This window comes from Rhinoderma darwinii, chromosome 10, assembly GCF_050947455.1.
Source record: "Rhinoderma darwinii isolate aRhiDar2 chromosome 10, aRhiDar2.hap1, whole genome shotgun sequence".
NCBI lineage: Eukaryota > Metazoa > Chordata > Amphibia > Anura > Rhinodermatidae > Rhinoderma > Rhinoderma darwinii.
The window spans coordinates 42,788,058-42,800,756 of NC_134696.1; the positions used below are offsets into that span (position 1 = coordinate 42,788,058).

General features: G+C 39.3%; 1 protein-coding gene across 5 annotated transcripts in view; it reads right to left on the reverse strand.

The window, feature by feature from the left end:
* Nucleotides 1-12,699, reverse strand: part of CADM1 (cell adhesion molecule 1) — a 228,313-nt gene that overhangs the window by 66,949 nt on the left and 148,665 nt on the right. For all 5 annotated transcript variants that reach the window (XM_075839793.1, XM_075839791.1, XM_075839790.1 and 2 more), the window contains 3 exons: nucleotides 9,693-9,845; nucleotides 8,710-8,847; nucleotides 6,952-7,113 (listed from right to left, as the gene is read on the reverse strand). In XM_075839793.1, coding sequence (XP_075695908.1) covers nucleotides 6,952-7,113; nucleotides 8,710-8,847; nucleotides 9,693-9,845 — 453 coding nt within the window. The remainder of the gene's footprint in view (nucleotides 1-6,951; nucleotides 7,114-8,709; nucleotides 8,848-9,692; nucleotides 9,846-12,699) is intronic.

Consider the following 12,699-nt stretch of genomic DNA (forward strand, 5'->3'; position numbering starts at 1 on the left):
TGAACTCAGATTGATCCGTCAGAAGGGTCTCTACACTGACGGATGAAAATGGGGGGTAGAAAATGCAAATGGGGTGGCTGAGGATTTTATCCATTCACTGTAATAGCACAGCAGAAAAGGCCTGACAGCTCCAAGTACTGCACATTACATCTCATCAGTGTTCAGTACCATTAAAACATTTATTACTACAACCACACTGTGGTATTCTAGTCACGAGGCCTATAAAATCATGCAGCATTTGTACTTCATATATTTATACGGCTGTGCAGTAGCACCTGAATATTTAATACTAGGACCCTGTAGTACTATGGTACCAATTAATACTCTAGTTTACTCTTAATTGCACTACACATTGCCCAAAAAAATATTACTGTAAATGGATGGAACAGACGCACAGGGAATATACGGTTAACAAGGCTGAATTGGCGGCCGTGGTTTCTCTCATTAATACTATGCATATAGTGCTGAACATACAAATGTGCTGCAGCATCTAACTGCACTGCTTATTCCTTCATTTGTTATCAGAAATGGGCTGCAGTAGGCTTTCCGCCACTAGTAATGCAATGTTTTCTTGCCAGTTTGTTGCTGGGAACATATCACTCAATCGACTAATTCGCTGCTGTGTAAACAATGTAGTCTTCTGACCATTAATATAGGAATAAGCTGCGCACTTGTATTCACAGCAGATTATACTGGAACATACACATTATATACACTGCTATTAATGTATTATGCATATTAGGAAAGCAGCCGGTACTTTATTAACGTTACACAGAAAGGCTTTATTGTTTTATATATAGAGACGTTATCAGGAGTAAGAGAGAATTCAAGAATTTCCATTCAAACACGTCTTAAGTGGTTCGGACTGTAAGGGACCTTTTACACCGGTCAATATGGGCCGTAAAAACGAGGGCCGATCAACGAGACAGCTCGTTGATCGGCGCTCGTTTGCTCCTTCACAAGGAGCTATGATCAGTAATGTGTGGGGACGAGCGATCGTTAGTACGATCGCTCGTCCCCACGCGTTTCTATCATGTCAGCAGCAAATCTCCAGAACATTGGCCCATGTAGAAGGGCCCTAACTTGGGTTATTTGAGGCATTTACCCCAATGATTTAAATGTTAACAGGCAAAAGAAACAAAAAAATATTGTGTTTTTTTTTCTTCATGTGGTTTTCAATAGGAAGCATTAGAAAAAACCATAGTACAAACATGTGGTTTGGCTGCTTCAACAAAGTGGACGGAGATCCAATATATGCCAAATCTGATAATAGTCACATGTTTTGAATCTTTTTAATTTCCTAACAAATATCTTGACAATCCTGCATGGATTATTTTCAGGGGATTAACTATTACCGCATATTTTTGCTCAGTTCCCCATAGGAAAACATTGAGTTAGCATGTAAAATCACAACATTACAGATAATCATGGTTTCCCTATAAGGGCAATAGGGATTGCTGTGATATTCAATAGTCCCCCCCCCCCCACCCATAGGGATACATTGAGATCATGTCACGAGTCATGGTAATGTTGTAATTTTAGCCCTAGCCTGGTATCTCTACCAATAGTGACATGTTCCCTTTAAAACCACTGACTGGTGAAGTGAATAACATTGATTATATCATGTCATTGGTGCCCGCCAAGGAGTGGCATATATTATGCAGCAAGTGAATAGTCAGTTCTTGAAGTTGATGGGCTGGAAGAAGGAAAAATGGGCAAGTGTAAAGAGCTGAGCAAATTTGACAAGGGCCAAATTGTGATGGCCGTACGACTGGATCAGGGGATCTCAAAACTGGCAGATCTTGTGGGGTATTCCCGTAATGCAGTGTTTAGTGACTACCAAAAGTGGTCCAAGGAAGGACCATCGGTGAACCGGCAACAGGATTATCCGCGCTCAAGGCTCATTGATGCATGTGGGGAGAGAAGGCTAGCCCGTCTGGTCTGATCCAACAGAAGAGCTACTTCAATTGCTGAGAAAGTTATTGCTGGCTTTGATAGAAAGGTGTCAGAACACACAGAGCTTACTGCGTTTGGGGATGCATCGCCGCAGAGCGGTCAGAGTGCTAATGATGACTCTTTTCCACTGCCCAAACGCTTACAAAAAGGCGTGAGAGCATTCGAATTGGACCATAACACAACAGAAGAAGGTGGTCTGGCCTGATGAATCTTTTACATCATGTGAATCGCTAGGTATGAGTACATCGCTTACCAGGGGAAGAGATGCCACAATGGAAAAAAGGCAAGCTGGGAAACCTTGTACCCTAGCATTTAGGTGATCTCAATTTTAAGCATCTTCTGCTAATGTCTTGGTGCCACATATCACAGGACACCTTCACCTTCCATGCCTCAACGGGCCAGAGCTGATAGGCAAACCAGAGGGCCCTACACAATTTCAGGAAGGTGGTTTTAAATGGAAGGTGTAATGATTTTTGTTTTATTTTTTATTATATTGCTTTTAATAAAAATATAAACAAAAATTTTATTTATTAGTGTTGTCACTTAATACTTTTTACTGTATTCAAACTTTTACTTCTCTATGGGGGCTGCCATTTTTTTTTTTCATCTCTGTATGTGTCGATTAACAACCCCATAGAGAATGTGAACGGGAGCCGTTCCATTCTCTGATGCGTACGCCGTCTGTGTGTGAACTGCGCATGACACAGACAAAAACGAAGCTCGTTAGCATTTTCATGTGGACCAGAAGCCGCTGCCGGACAGTAAGATGACGACTTCCGGCCGCATGTTCAACGAAGGTGCAAGGAATAGGAGCGTAGACCAGCGGAGGCGGCAGGTAATTTATGTTCGTGTATGATGTGTGTATTATGTTCGTGTGATACTGTCTGCTGAGCACTGTATCTAATCCTCCTACATTGTGCAGTCGCTCAGAAAATGGCGGCACACAGTGTAGGAGGTTTTAAGACATTCAAACCCCTCCTTCTCCTGGCACTAGCCAGAATAAGGGAGGGGGGATTGTGTGAGGACACTAGAGGAGAGTGTGTCCACCCCAAATTTTCAGCATAAATCAATGAGGTTGCTTTACCACAATGACCATGCTGCAATTTTGGGAACTGCTCCCTCTATTAGAATCTAATTTATAATATTTCCTGACTTGTGAAAAAATTTAAAAAATGAAAACAATGTGTAATCACTCAAATACTAGTTGTTTAACTGAAAAAAAAAAAAATTATAGCGACATATTCCCTTTAAGGTTATGGCTGATCGGTGGATATTGTGCATATTTTATCCACCTTATTTGCTGTCGGATTAGCTTGTGCATTTTGCCATAACTATGTAGATAAAATGTTTTTTTTTTTAAAAGTTGCAATATTAGGCATTTCGTTAAATGAATGTTTGCATTTCGTTGCAAATACAGTTTTAGAAATTACATTATGAACACATTGTAATTAATAATAGTAAATCTGGTGATGTAAGAGGTAATAAATGCTGCCCAAAGAAGGGGTTGGCTAACAAAAAGAAAATATATATTTTTTTTAATTAATCCAGTCCATAAAGCAAACCCTTGGATATAAATTTGAAAACGTCTGGTAAAGATTTCACTAATGATATTAAATATAATGGCTTCTAATGTAAAACGTCTCTGATAAGCTCTTTGGTATGATGAAATAATAAATCCAGAGATGAGAGCACATGAAGTATTTTAATTAGTCATGTAATTTGCACACCTGCTTGTATTCTATTCTGCCACTATCGCCCCCTGATGGCCACATGAACTACAGCTATCAACCTCCAAATCTTGACATTTTACAGATTTCGGTCTTTATTTCTACAGGTCTCTATGAGAAATCCAATTCTACTATTATTTTCAAGCAGTGGACTAAATCTAAATTAATCGCATACAACATCTGATGAGGTGGGTAAGGATAGTCTATAAAGATGAAAATTACACAGAAAAAATATATTTCAAAGGCAACGAAAAATAAAATAGAGATAATTTAAAAAATCTCGTTTTTTATGAATTTAAACTTACAGTGGAGGCCAAATGAAATGAAAATGTAATCAAAAGCATTAATATTTTAGCACATCATCTTCATCGTGCAGTTACATGATGATATACTATATATATATATATATACACACACAAACAAACCGTATTTTTTGGACTATAAGACGCACCCAGGTTTTAGACAACAGAAAATAATTTCATATTTTACTACTTTTGCAAAGAAAAACTATTTGTTAAAAATAAAATTTGTTCCGTTTCACCACATTCGTAGAGCCAAAACGTTTATATTTTTTCATCGATTGAGAGGTGCGGGGGCTTATTTTTTGCGGGATGAGCTGTAGTTTTTATTGGCACCATTTGTTGGTATATACGATTTTTTTTATTTATTTTTTTTAGCGCTAAGGTGACCAAAAAACAACGATTCTGGGGTTTTCATTTTTTTTTACGCCGTTCACCGTTCGAGTTAAATAATGCTATATTGTAATAGTTCAGATATTTACGGACGCAGCGATACCAATTTTTTTTTTTTATTTATTTTTGTTTTTTACATTGTGCTTGGGGAAAAATGGGAAAAGGTTGTTTTTTTTTTAACTTTTAATATTTTTTTACACTTCTGAAAATGTATCTAACTTTTTTTCTTTGACACATTTTTTAAAATTCCCCTAGGCTTGAGAAAGGCTCCTTGCACAGAGCCGAAACGTCGCACGAGGGCTATTAAAGCTACCTTTTTTTCACCTTGACATTGGACTGCTGCCTATTATTGGATGTTATATATATATATATATATATATATGTTTATTTTTAATTACTTTTAGGGCACATACACAAATGGTGGGAACGTACACAAATCAGCTGCAAAATCTGCATTTGTTTTGTGTGGATTTTCGTGTGGATTTTCATGCAGATTTACCATGGATTTCACCCCTCCTACATTGAAAAGGGTGAAATCTGCTGCGAACATCCGCAACAGAATGAGGAAGCTGCAAATTAAAAAATCTGCAGCCTGCTCTTCTTTACATGCGGAAAATGCTCAGTAACATGTGGATAAGGTTTGTTTAAATCTCATCTGCATGGCTGGTACTGTAATCTGCTGAGGATGTTCTGCGCGCAAATCCACAAAGAAAATCTGCAGCGTTTCCGTCCCGTGTGGCGTGGGCCTAACTATTTTGTCACAATGATATAGACAGGTGTAAAGTGTTTGCACACAAGTTAAGCCCATAAAAAGTTTTCCATAGGAAAGAAAAACTATGCAACGTGATTATTTTTTATGGGGATGACCTGAATCTATAATGGTCAAGGTCTGAAGCCTGAGGGGGGCACAAAAGGTCCTTCTGTCCCATATGAGCAGATCAAAACTATAAATGATGTGTTCTAGTCGGGGGGGGGCACTGTTACTTACTGTATTTTTAATTGGAGCCTGGGACTTTAGTTAGCCCTCTGCTGGTATCAGATACATAGTGAGTTGCTTGGTTGCTTATTCATCTATCTCACAAAAAAAGGCTGAAGGGAATGACAGCATCCAACGCCACAATGCAAACTTTCCTAAGTAACCGGAGCTTTAAAGGCTTTGCCCAGTTCAAACAACCACTCAACTTATTGCAGGTCCCCCAATAAACTGATCAGTTGCTATTACCAAGAGGACTGCAATATTAAAGGGGTTGTCCGATTTCAGCAAATTAATGTTATTTTTTTTGTATAATAAAAAGTTATACAGTTTTCCAATATACTTTCTGTATTAATTCTTCGCGGTTTTCAAGATCTCTGGTTGCTGTTATTCAGTAGATAAAAATCTGTCCATGGTCATGTGACGGACACACAGGTGAACAGCTCGTTACAGCTTGTCTATCAGAGCTGTGTCCTGTAATGATCCCAGCCCCTGTGTGTCCATCACATGACCATGGACAGAATTTTATCCACTGGAACAAACAAAAAATGTTCCTACTGAATAACAACAAGCAGAGATCTTGAAAAACGTGAGGAAATTGGAAAATTTTTAACTTAATTATGCAAAAAATAACAATTTGCTGAAAGTGGACCACCCCTTTAAGGCTTCTCATACTTACAATGACACAAGGAAGCCAATAGGAAATCAGCTATTTCAATGGATGCCTCCTTTAGGGCCAGCTGACGCAGCTCTCCCCTATGGCTACGAGAGGGGGGGTCTGATCAGCATGCTCTAATAGGGCCCTGTCATAGTGAACAGGCAACTTAAACTTTGAGGATAGAGAATTACATAACGCCTATTCATCTTTCCAACAATCATAAAAGATACAGGGAAGATTATGTCAGACAACGTACGGGAAACAAAGTGAAATGAGGAAAAGGAGCGTCGCTATTTACATGCAGTGGACAAAGGTAAAGCTCCAACACATAATGAGGTCTCCGTTCCCTTTTTAAATGCTCCAATAGTTTACAGTGTCTAGATATTGCTGCGGCTGACATTTAAAGAGCAGGCGAAGGCAACATTTGACATTAGCATATATCAAAGGCTGTGTATTATTGAGCAGAATATCATACATGATATCAGAGCGATATCTATGATTCGTTAAATATGTCCACCATTCACTCTTCCCCCCAGAGCTGCAGGTAGCAGAGGTCTTTAGAGCTGTAATGTCTGATGAATTAAATGAAATCAAGAACTGGATCTATGTATTATTTTCTGTAAGCAGCCATTACAGGCTGGGGGAGCCTGACCGTAGTGCTCTTCAATGGGACTCTTGACAGGAAGACTATCTGCCCTACAATCTCCAGTTGTGGAAGCATCTACAAATATTCATACAAATACATATTAAACACATATATAATTCATAAGCTACATACATGGACATCGGTGTAGGCGCAGTGTAGCCAAATCTCAAATAACACAGAACACATGCAATATCCATTATTCATATCTGAAAATCTATTGTGGTTTAGTGGTGAATTAACCCAATCACCTCCTTAAAGAACAAGTGAAACCCACAGTGCACAACTAGGGTAATACTCACACTGCACGTCAATGTACTGCCGAATCTCCAGATCCTTCACAGCGGGATGGTCAACAAGACACACATAGGGAACTTCGTCATCTTCCCGAAGAACGGTGACTGATATTTGACTGCGAACTCTGAACATCTTATTGTCTACGGCTTCCACCTCCGTTTTGCTACCTGTGAATATCCAGGGGAAGCCATAGCATTACTTCTTCATGTAATATTTATCATTTTCTTAATTTAGACTACCTTATTCCCGCTCTCGCCTCTGGTTGTCTTTTTGCATATTCCCAGTGCATTGTAGCTCTCAGTTTGCAGCAAATTTTGAAATACATGTCCTAGATCTGGGTTTGTATTTACCACTCAGCACAATGTCAGGATAACCTGATCTAGAGCTTCCCAATATGTAATCTTACTCTCCATTTATCTGCAGAGAAGCCTTTATAGAGGATCTCTTCCTGCCTCCCTAAATGCAACCACCCAGCTTCTTGTGTCAAGCTCTTTACAGATATTCTAGAGTTCTGACAAAAAAAAGAAGTTACGGTTTTCAGTGATGAAGTACAATCAGTGTAGCATTTTGTTAAAGGCAACCGATGACCTCCACCATCACTTTTATCTTGCCCATAATTCCAAAACCCTATTCCTTAATAGGTGCCAATAATTAGCAATAAAATTCCTAAAAATCATTCAGGTATTTGATATCATCATCATTCAATATCTATGGACCTGTCTGTATGACTGTATAGTCCTCAAAAAAAGAGAGGCGCAGCATATGATTTCCAAGTGGCAGATGTTCATCCACCCAATTGACGTTTCGGCACTCACTAAAACCTCTCTCAACATATTTGGCTTGTATAAGTTACCGCAGTGGCCTCCAACCTGTCAATATCTATCTGTTGTGAAACCACCACTCCTAGTCGGCTTGAAGTCGTAGTTTTGCAACAGCTTAAAGGGAACCTGTCACCAGCATTTCACCTATTAAACCAGCAAAACCTGGTGAAAGTGGGTGATAAATAATTTTTATGTAACCAATAATTATCTTCTCATTCGGCTCTGTACCTTTATTATTAAATGTTTTAGTGTTCCTGTACCGTATGCTAATGAGCATAAGAGAGTCATATCTTCATTCAAAAGAGTCATATCTTCATTCCTCAAGCCTTACCAAGTTAACCCCGCCTCCTTACTTTTGATTGACAGTTCCTCGCCTCCCCCCAACACACACGAAATCCCGGGCTTGCGCATCAATGTCCTGTTCTGGTGCGTGTTGCACAACAGGACACCATAGCAGCGCATGCGCAATAACTAGATTTGAGGCCCGGATGCAGCAGGAAGGATATCGGACCATACATGACGGGCACATGCGCGCTATCTCAGATGAGATTTTGGCATTCAGAGTGGGCCAGTTTTCGGCGGTGGGCGGGCATTAGAAGAGGAACGAATGAGACTGCCGGATTATCACAATAAAAGGCGAAAATATTTGCAGACTGTTATTTACGGTCGGAGGAGGAGCTTAGGAGAGCAGATAAAGGCAATGAGCTTTTGACAGAAGCGGCCAGCGTGGGGCGAGTAGAGTTCAATAGGTGAAATTCTGGTGAAAGGTTCCCTTTAAAAGCCACAGGTTGGTGACCACCGACTCACATTATGTTCACAGTATGGTATGAACGTCAATGTTATTATATATGTGCCTTCTTTTGAAAGTTAATGCTCCAAAAATTAGTACTTAAAATGCCCCTTGCCTCACCTGCACCTAATACTCTAATACTTTTATCTCACCTTCCAGCTCCTGATTTCCCTTGTACCAGCGTATTACTGCTGCTGGTTTGCTAGCCATGGCTGTGCAATTCATCTCCACTACTTCCCCTTCTACATACGTGTCCTTCTGCACATCAATGACCAAGTTGTTTGGTGGAACTGAAACAACAATAAAGATGAGTTTTGGGGTTAAAATGGGGGACACCAAAGATAAAAAAAAATCATACTTAATGCATTATTTTACAAAAAGAGTGAATAAGACTAGGTGATCAAACTCAATGTGGACCAATGGTTAAGTTGGCCATACACTTCAGATAAAAGTCGGCTGAACCTTTCAATTTTGTCAGGATCATCTGACAATCTCATGTGTATCTGGGACTGTCCTCTAACAGCGATGGAAATAGGGATCTGGCATGTTGGATTTTTATAAGTCCGATCCTTAAATTCTGCGGGAGATAAGTTATTGCCCCCATTGAAATAAACATGCATGCTCGTCCAACAGTTATCTCAAGTGTATGGCCGGAATTAGTCAACTGGTTAATTCTCTAGAAGTCAATAAGGTTAAGTACAAATGTGGCTTGCAATAATCAACCATGAGGATGGTTTGTTCTGGCCCGTACTCTGTATTATCCGATGTGTGAGAAATTTATAAAAGCAAAGTTAAAAATAAAAGACAACATAAATGATCAAAACCGGAAAGATAAATATTAACACAAAATAAATGAAAAACGAAACAGGAAGGCAGGACAGATTGCTCAGTAGACAACAGATGTAAATGAAAGAGTTGACAATGAAGGTCAACAGAATGTAGTAACATTAGTTGTTTTCAGACTGCATCATGTATAAATGAAAAATACAATCGTATTGTCAAGGAAACCGTAGAATTCAAGAGACAAAAAAATGTACAGGGAGTCACAAGCAAAGAAATGCAAGATATACCGTATATGAGAATAATAGATGAAAACTAGAAGGATATCAACAAGGAAAAAGAAGTTACTCCTTACTAAGTACAGTAATGGTCGTATACACCTCCTGTGGGGGGTCTGTGTAGAGCTGGCAGAAGTATCTCCCCTCATCGTGGATGGACACGTTTGTGAGAGACACCCTCAATTCGCTACTGGAGAAGTTCACCAGCTGGAATCGCGAATCCTTCAAGGCTGAAGAGTAAAGGAAAAATATTTTTACATTTTACAAAGACGACACAAAGCGCAGAAACACAGGTTATCAATATCCATTCTTCAGAGGTGGCAGAAAAAAACTTCATACAAAGTATCAAGAGGCAAACACTAAAAACCATTAAGTCAGCAAATGGACTAGTTAAAAAGAACACTATTTAAAAAAAAAAATCAATAGCGCCAAGACGTATTGGAAATCAACTTATTGGAACGCACTTAGTATGTGGAGTTCTTAGTCACTTCTGGTCTCTGGTTTTAAAAAATACTGTATTGAATAAAATAGTTAGTATTAGCCGCCATTCAATGAACGGCGTGGCTGTTTAAAAATACTGACTCCCACTCTGTTCCATTTAAAGTGAACAGAGATTCCCCAGGTCGGACGTTAATCCGTAGTTTCCTATAAATTCTCTTTTTGCCTAGTTGCTTCCAGACAAAATTTGTGCAAGGATGGGGTAGATCAGAAGAATTCTCAAGAAGGTGACGTTTTTTCAGTCCCTAACCACGATCCAGAGTCACCGACCATCTACCTATCCTTTTAGAAGCTGATAGAGGCATCATGTGCCCTGGTTTCTGCCACAGGTTTCGCCAGGACTCTGTACTAGTCCACACAAGGGGGAAGTCAAAAAGTGGAAGAAGCTGATGCCCATTCCACCCCCGACACACTTCAAGTTGTCTATGGGGGCTCCGTAAGGGTACTGAATGTCTACAATTTTGGACAGGAAACCATGCTAAATTAAATAAACAGATAAAAAACCAAATACATGCTAGGATGACCCAAATCTGGCCAAAGCTGAACTAAAAAAATTATCATCAAAATAAACCTCTGGCAAAAGGACTTGACTAAGGAAGAAGCCTGTGCTCAAACAGTGTGTAAGAAAATGTGAATTAATATATGTACCACCCCTTAGAGTAGCTACGGACCTCAGGCTTTCAAACTTCCCAGTCTCATGGTATTAATAAAGTTGCCTTCAGAAAGCATTTATGCCTCCCGCATACACCAAGGTCTAAGTATTGTCTATTACCTCCAAGCCAAGGTCTAAGTATTGTCTATTACCTCTAAGCCAAGGTCTAAGTATTGTCTATTACCTCTAAGCCAAGGTCTAAGTATTGTCTATTACCTCTAAGCCAAGGTCTAAGTATTGTCTATTACCTCTAAGCCAAGGTCTAAGTATTGTCTATTACCTCTAAGCCAAGGTCTAAGTATTGTCTATTACCTCTAAGCCAAGGTCTAAGTATTGTCTATTACCATGGCTCCCTTTACATAACCACTGATAATAGCAAATACTACATTTGATCTGTACTCGAAAGTCAGACTTCTACCAATTATATAGGGTGGTGGCAATGGAGAGCCAAAAGTTCACATTGTTTCCATCAGTAGTAATACCCCCCAAGACCACAAATGGATAAATGAATGATGACTACAAGAAGTAGTCCAAAAAGCTGAAGGAATAAACGTAAGCAATGCAGTATATGACTTCTATGGCCAGGAAGAACAAAATGCTGAAGACTCCAAAAGACAACAATAAGGGTATGTTCACACGATTAACTAAATACGTCTGAAAATACGGAGCTGTTTTCAAGGGAAAACAGCTCCAGGTTTTCAGAAGTTTTTTGAGCAACTCGCGTTTTTCACGGCCGTTTTTGGAGCTGTTTTCAATAGAGTCTATGAAAAAACGGCTCCAAAAACGTCCCAAGAAGTGTCCTGCACTTCTTTTGACGAACCGTCATTTTATGCGCCGTATTTTGACAGCGACGCGTAAAATAAAGGCTCGTGGGAACAGAACATCGTAAAACCCATTGCAGGCAATGGGCAGATGTTTGCAGGCGTAATGGAGCCGTATTTTCAGGCGTAATTCGAGGCGTAAAACGCCTGAATTACGTCTGAAAATAGGTTGTGTGAACATACCCTAAAGCTGTGCTTCAACTGTGCTTGAAAGCTGATGAAAGTTATAATGTTTTACATAATATATAAAATGTAACCGTGGCATATCGTCATACAACATGTCATCTATGATGTCATGAGCAGGCCCCAACGTGTTTCATACAACCGGTCCACTACATGTAAAAAGGTCTAGATTTTTATTTTCTGCTTCCATGTACTTTTATCACCTCTCATTTGCCCTCAGTTTGGACGCCCATCTTAGTCAAAGTTCCGATATTAATTTTAGGAGGTGAATATCAAGTGCGATTCTTATCGAGAGATTACTTTGTAATCATTATATGTGCCAGCTGGAGTGACTGATACACCCCGTTCTTGAAAAAACAACATTTGCGCTTTCACGGGGATAATAACTAGGACAAAGAGTTCATAAGTCCACAAACTGAGAAAAAGACAAAAAAATTCTACAAAAAGGTTGAAAGTCCACGTGGCAAATGATCCAAGTATTTAAAAACTGACAACCCTGATGACATCTAAGTTTTAATATTAAAATCTCTATTCTAAATCATATGTTTAGGGACATTAATCAGTGTGCACATATATAATATGAGTGTTAGCTGTACACATTATTAACACGAGACAAGCAAGTAACGAAAATATTCTCCAATGTTTCCTCTGGGAAGCAAATCAGACCAATTTTCTAGGCAAAATCTGCAACTAAATAAGAGGAACATATTTTCTAAAATGATGCCTTCCACTGCTGGAATAGACTATGATCACTCTTAGGGTCAGTTCACTCAGTGTTTTTGACGCAGAAAACACGTCAGAATCAGCGCCAAAAAAGTCCAAAATCACCCCCCATTGATTTCAATGGCAGGCAGAGGCATTTTTGTTTTTTCCCAGACGGCTTTTGGCTGCTCGCAGGAAAAAAAAGCAACATGTCCTTTCTTGCAGTGT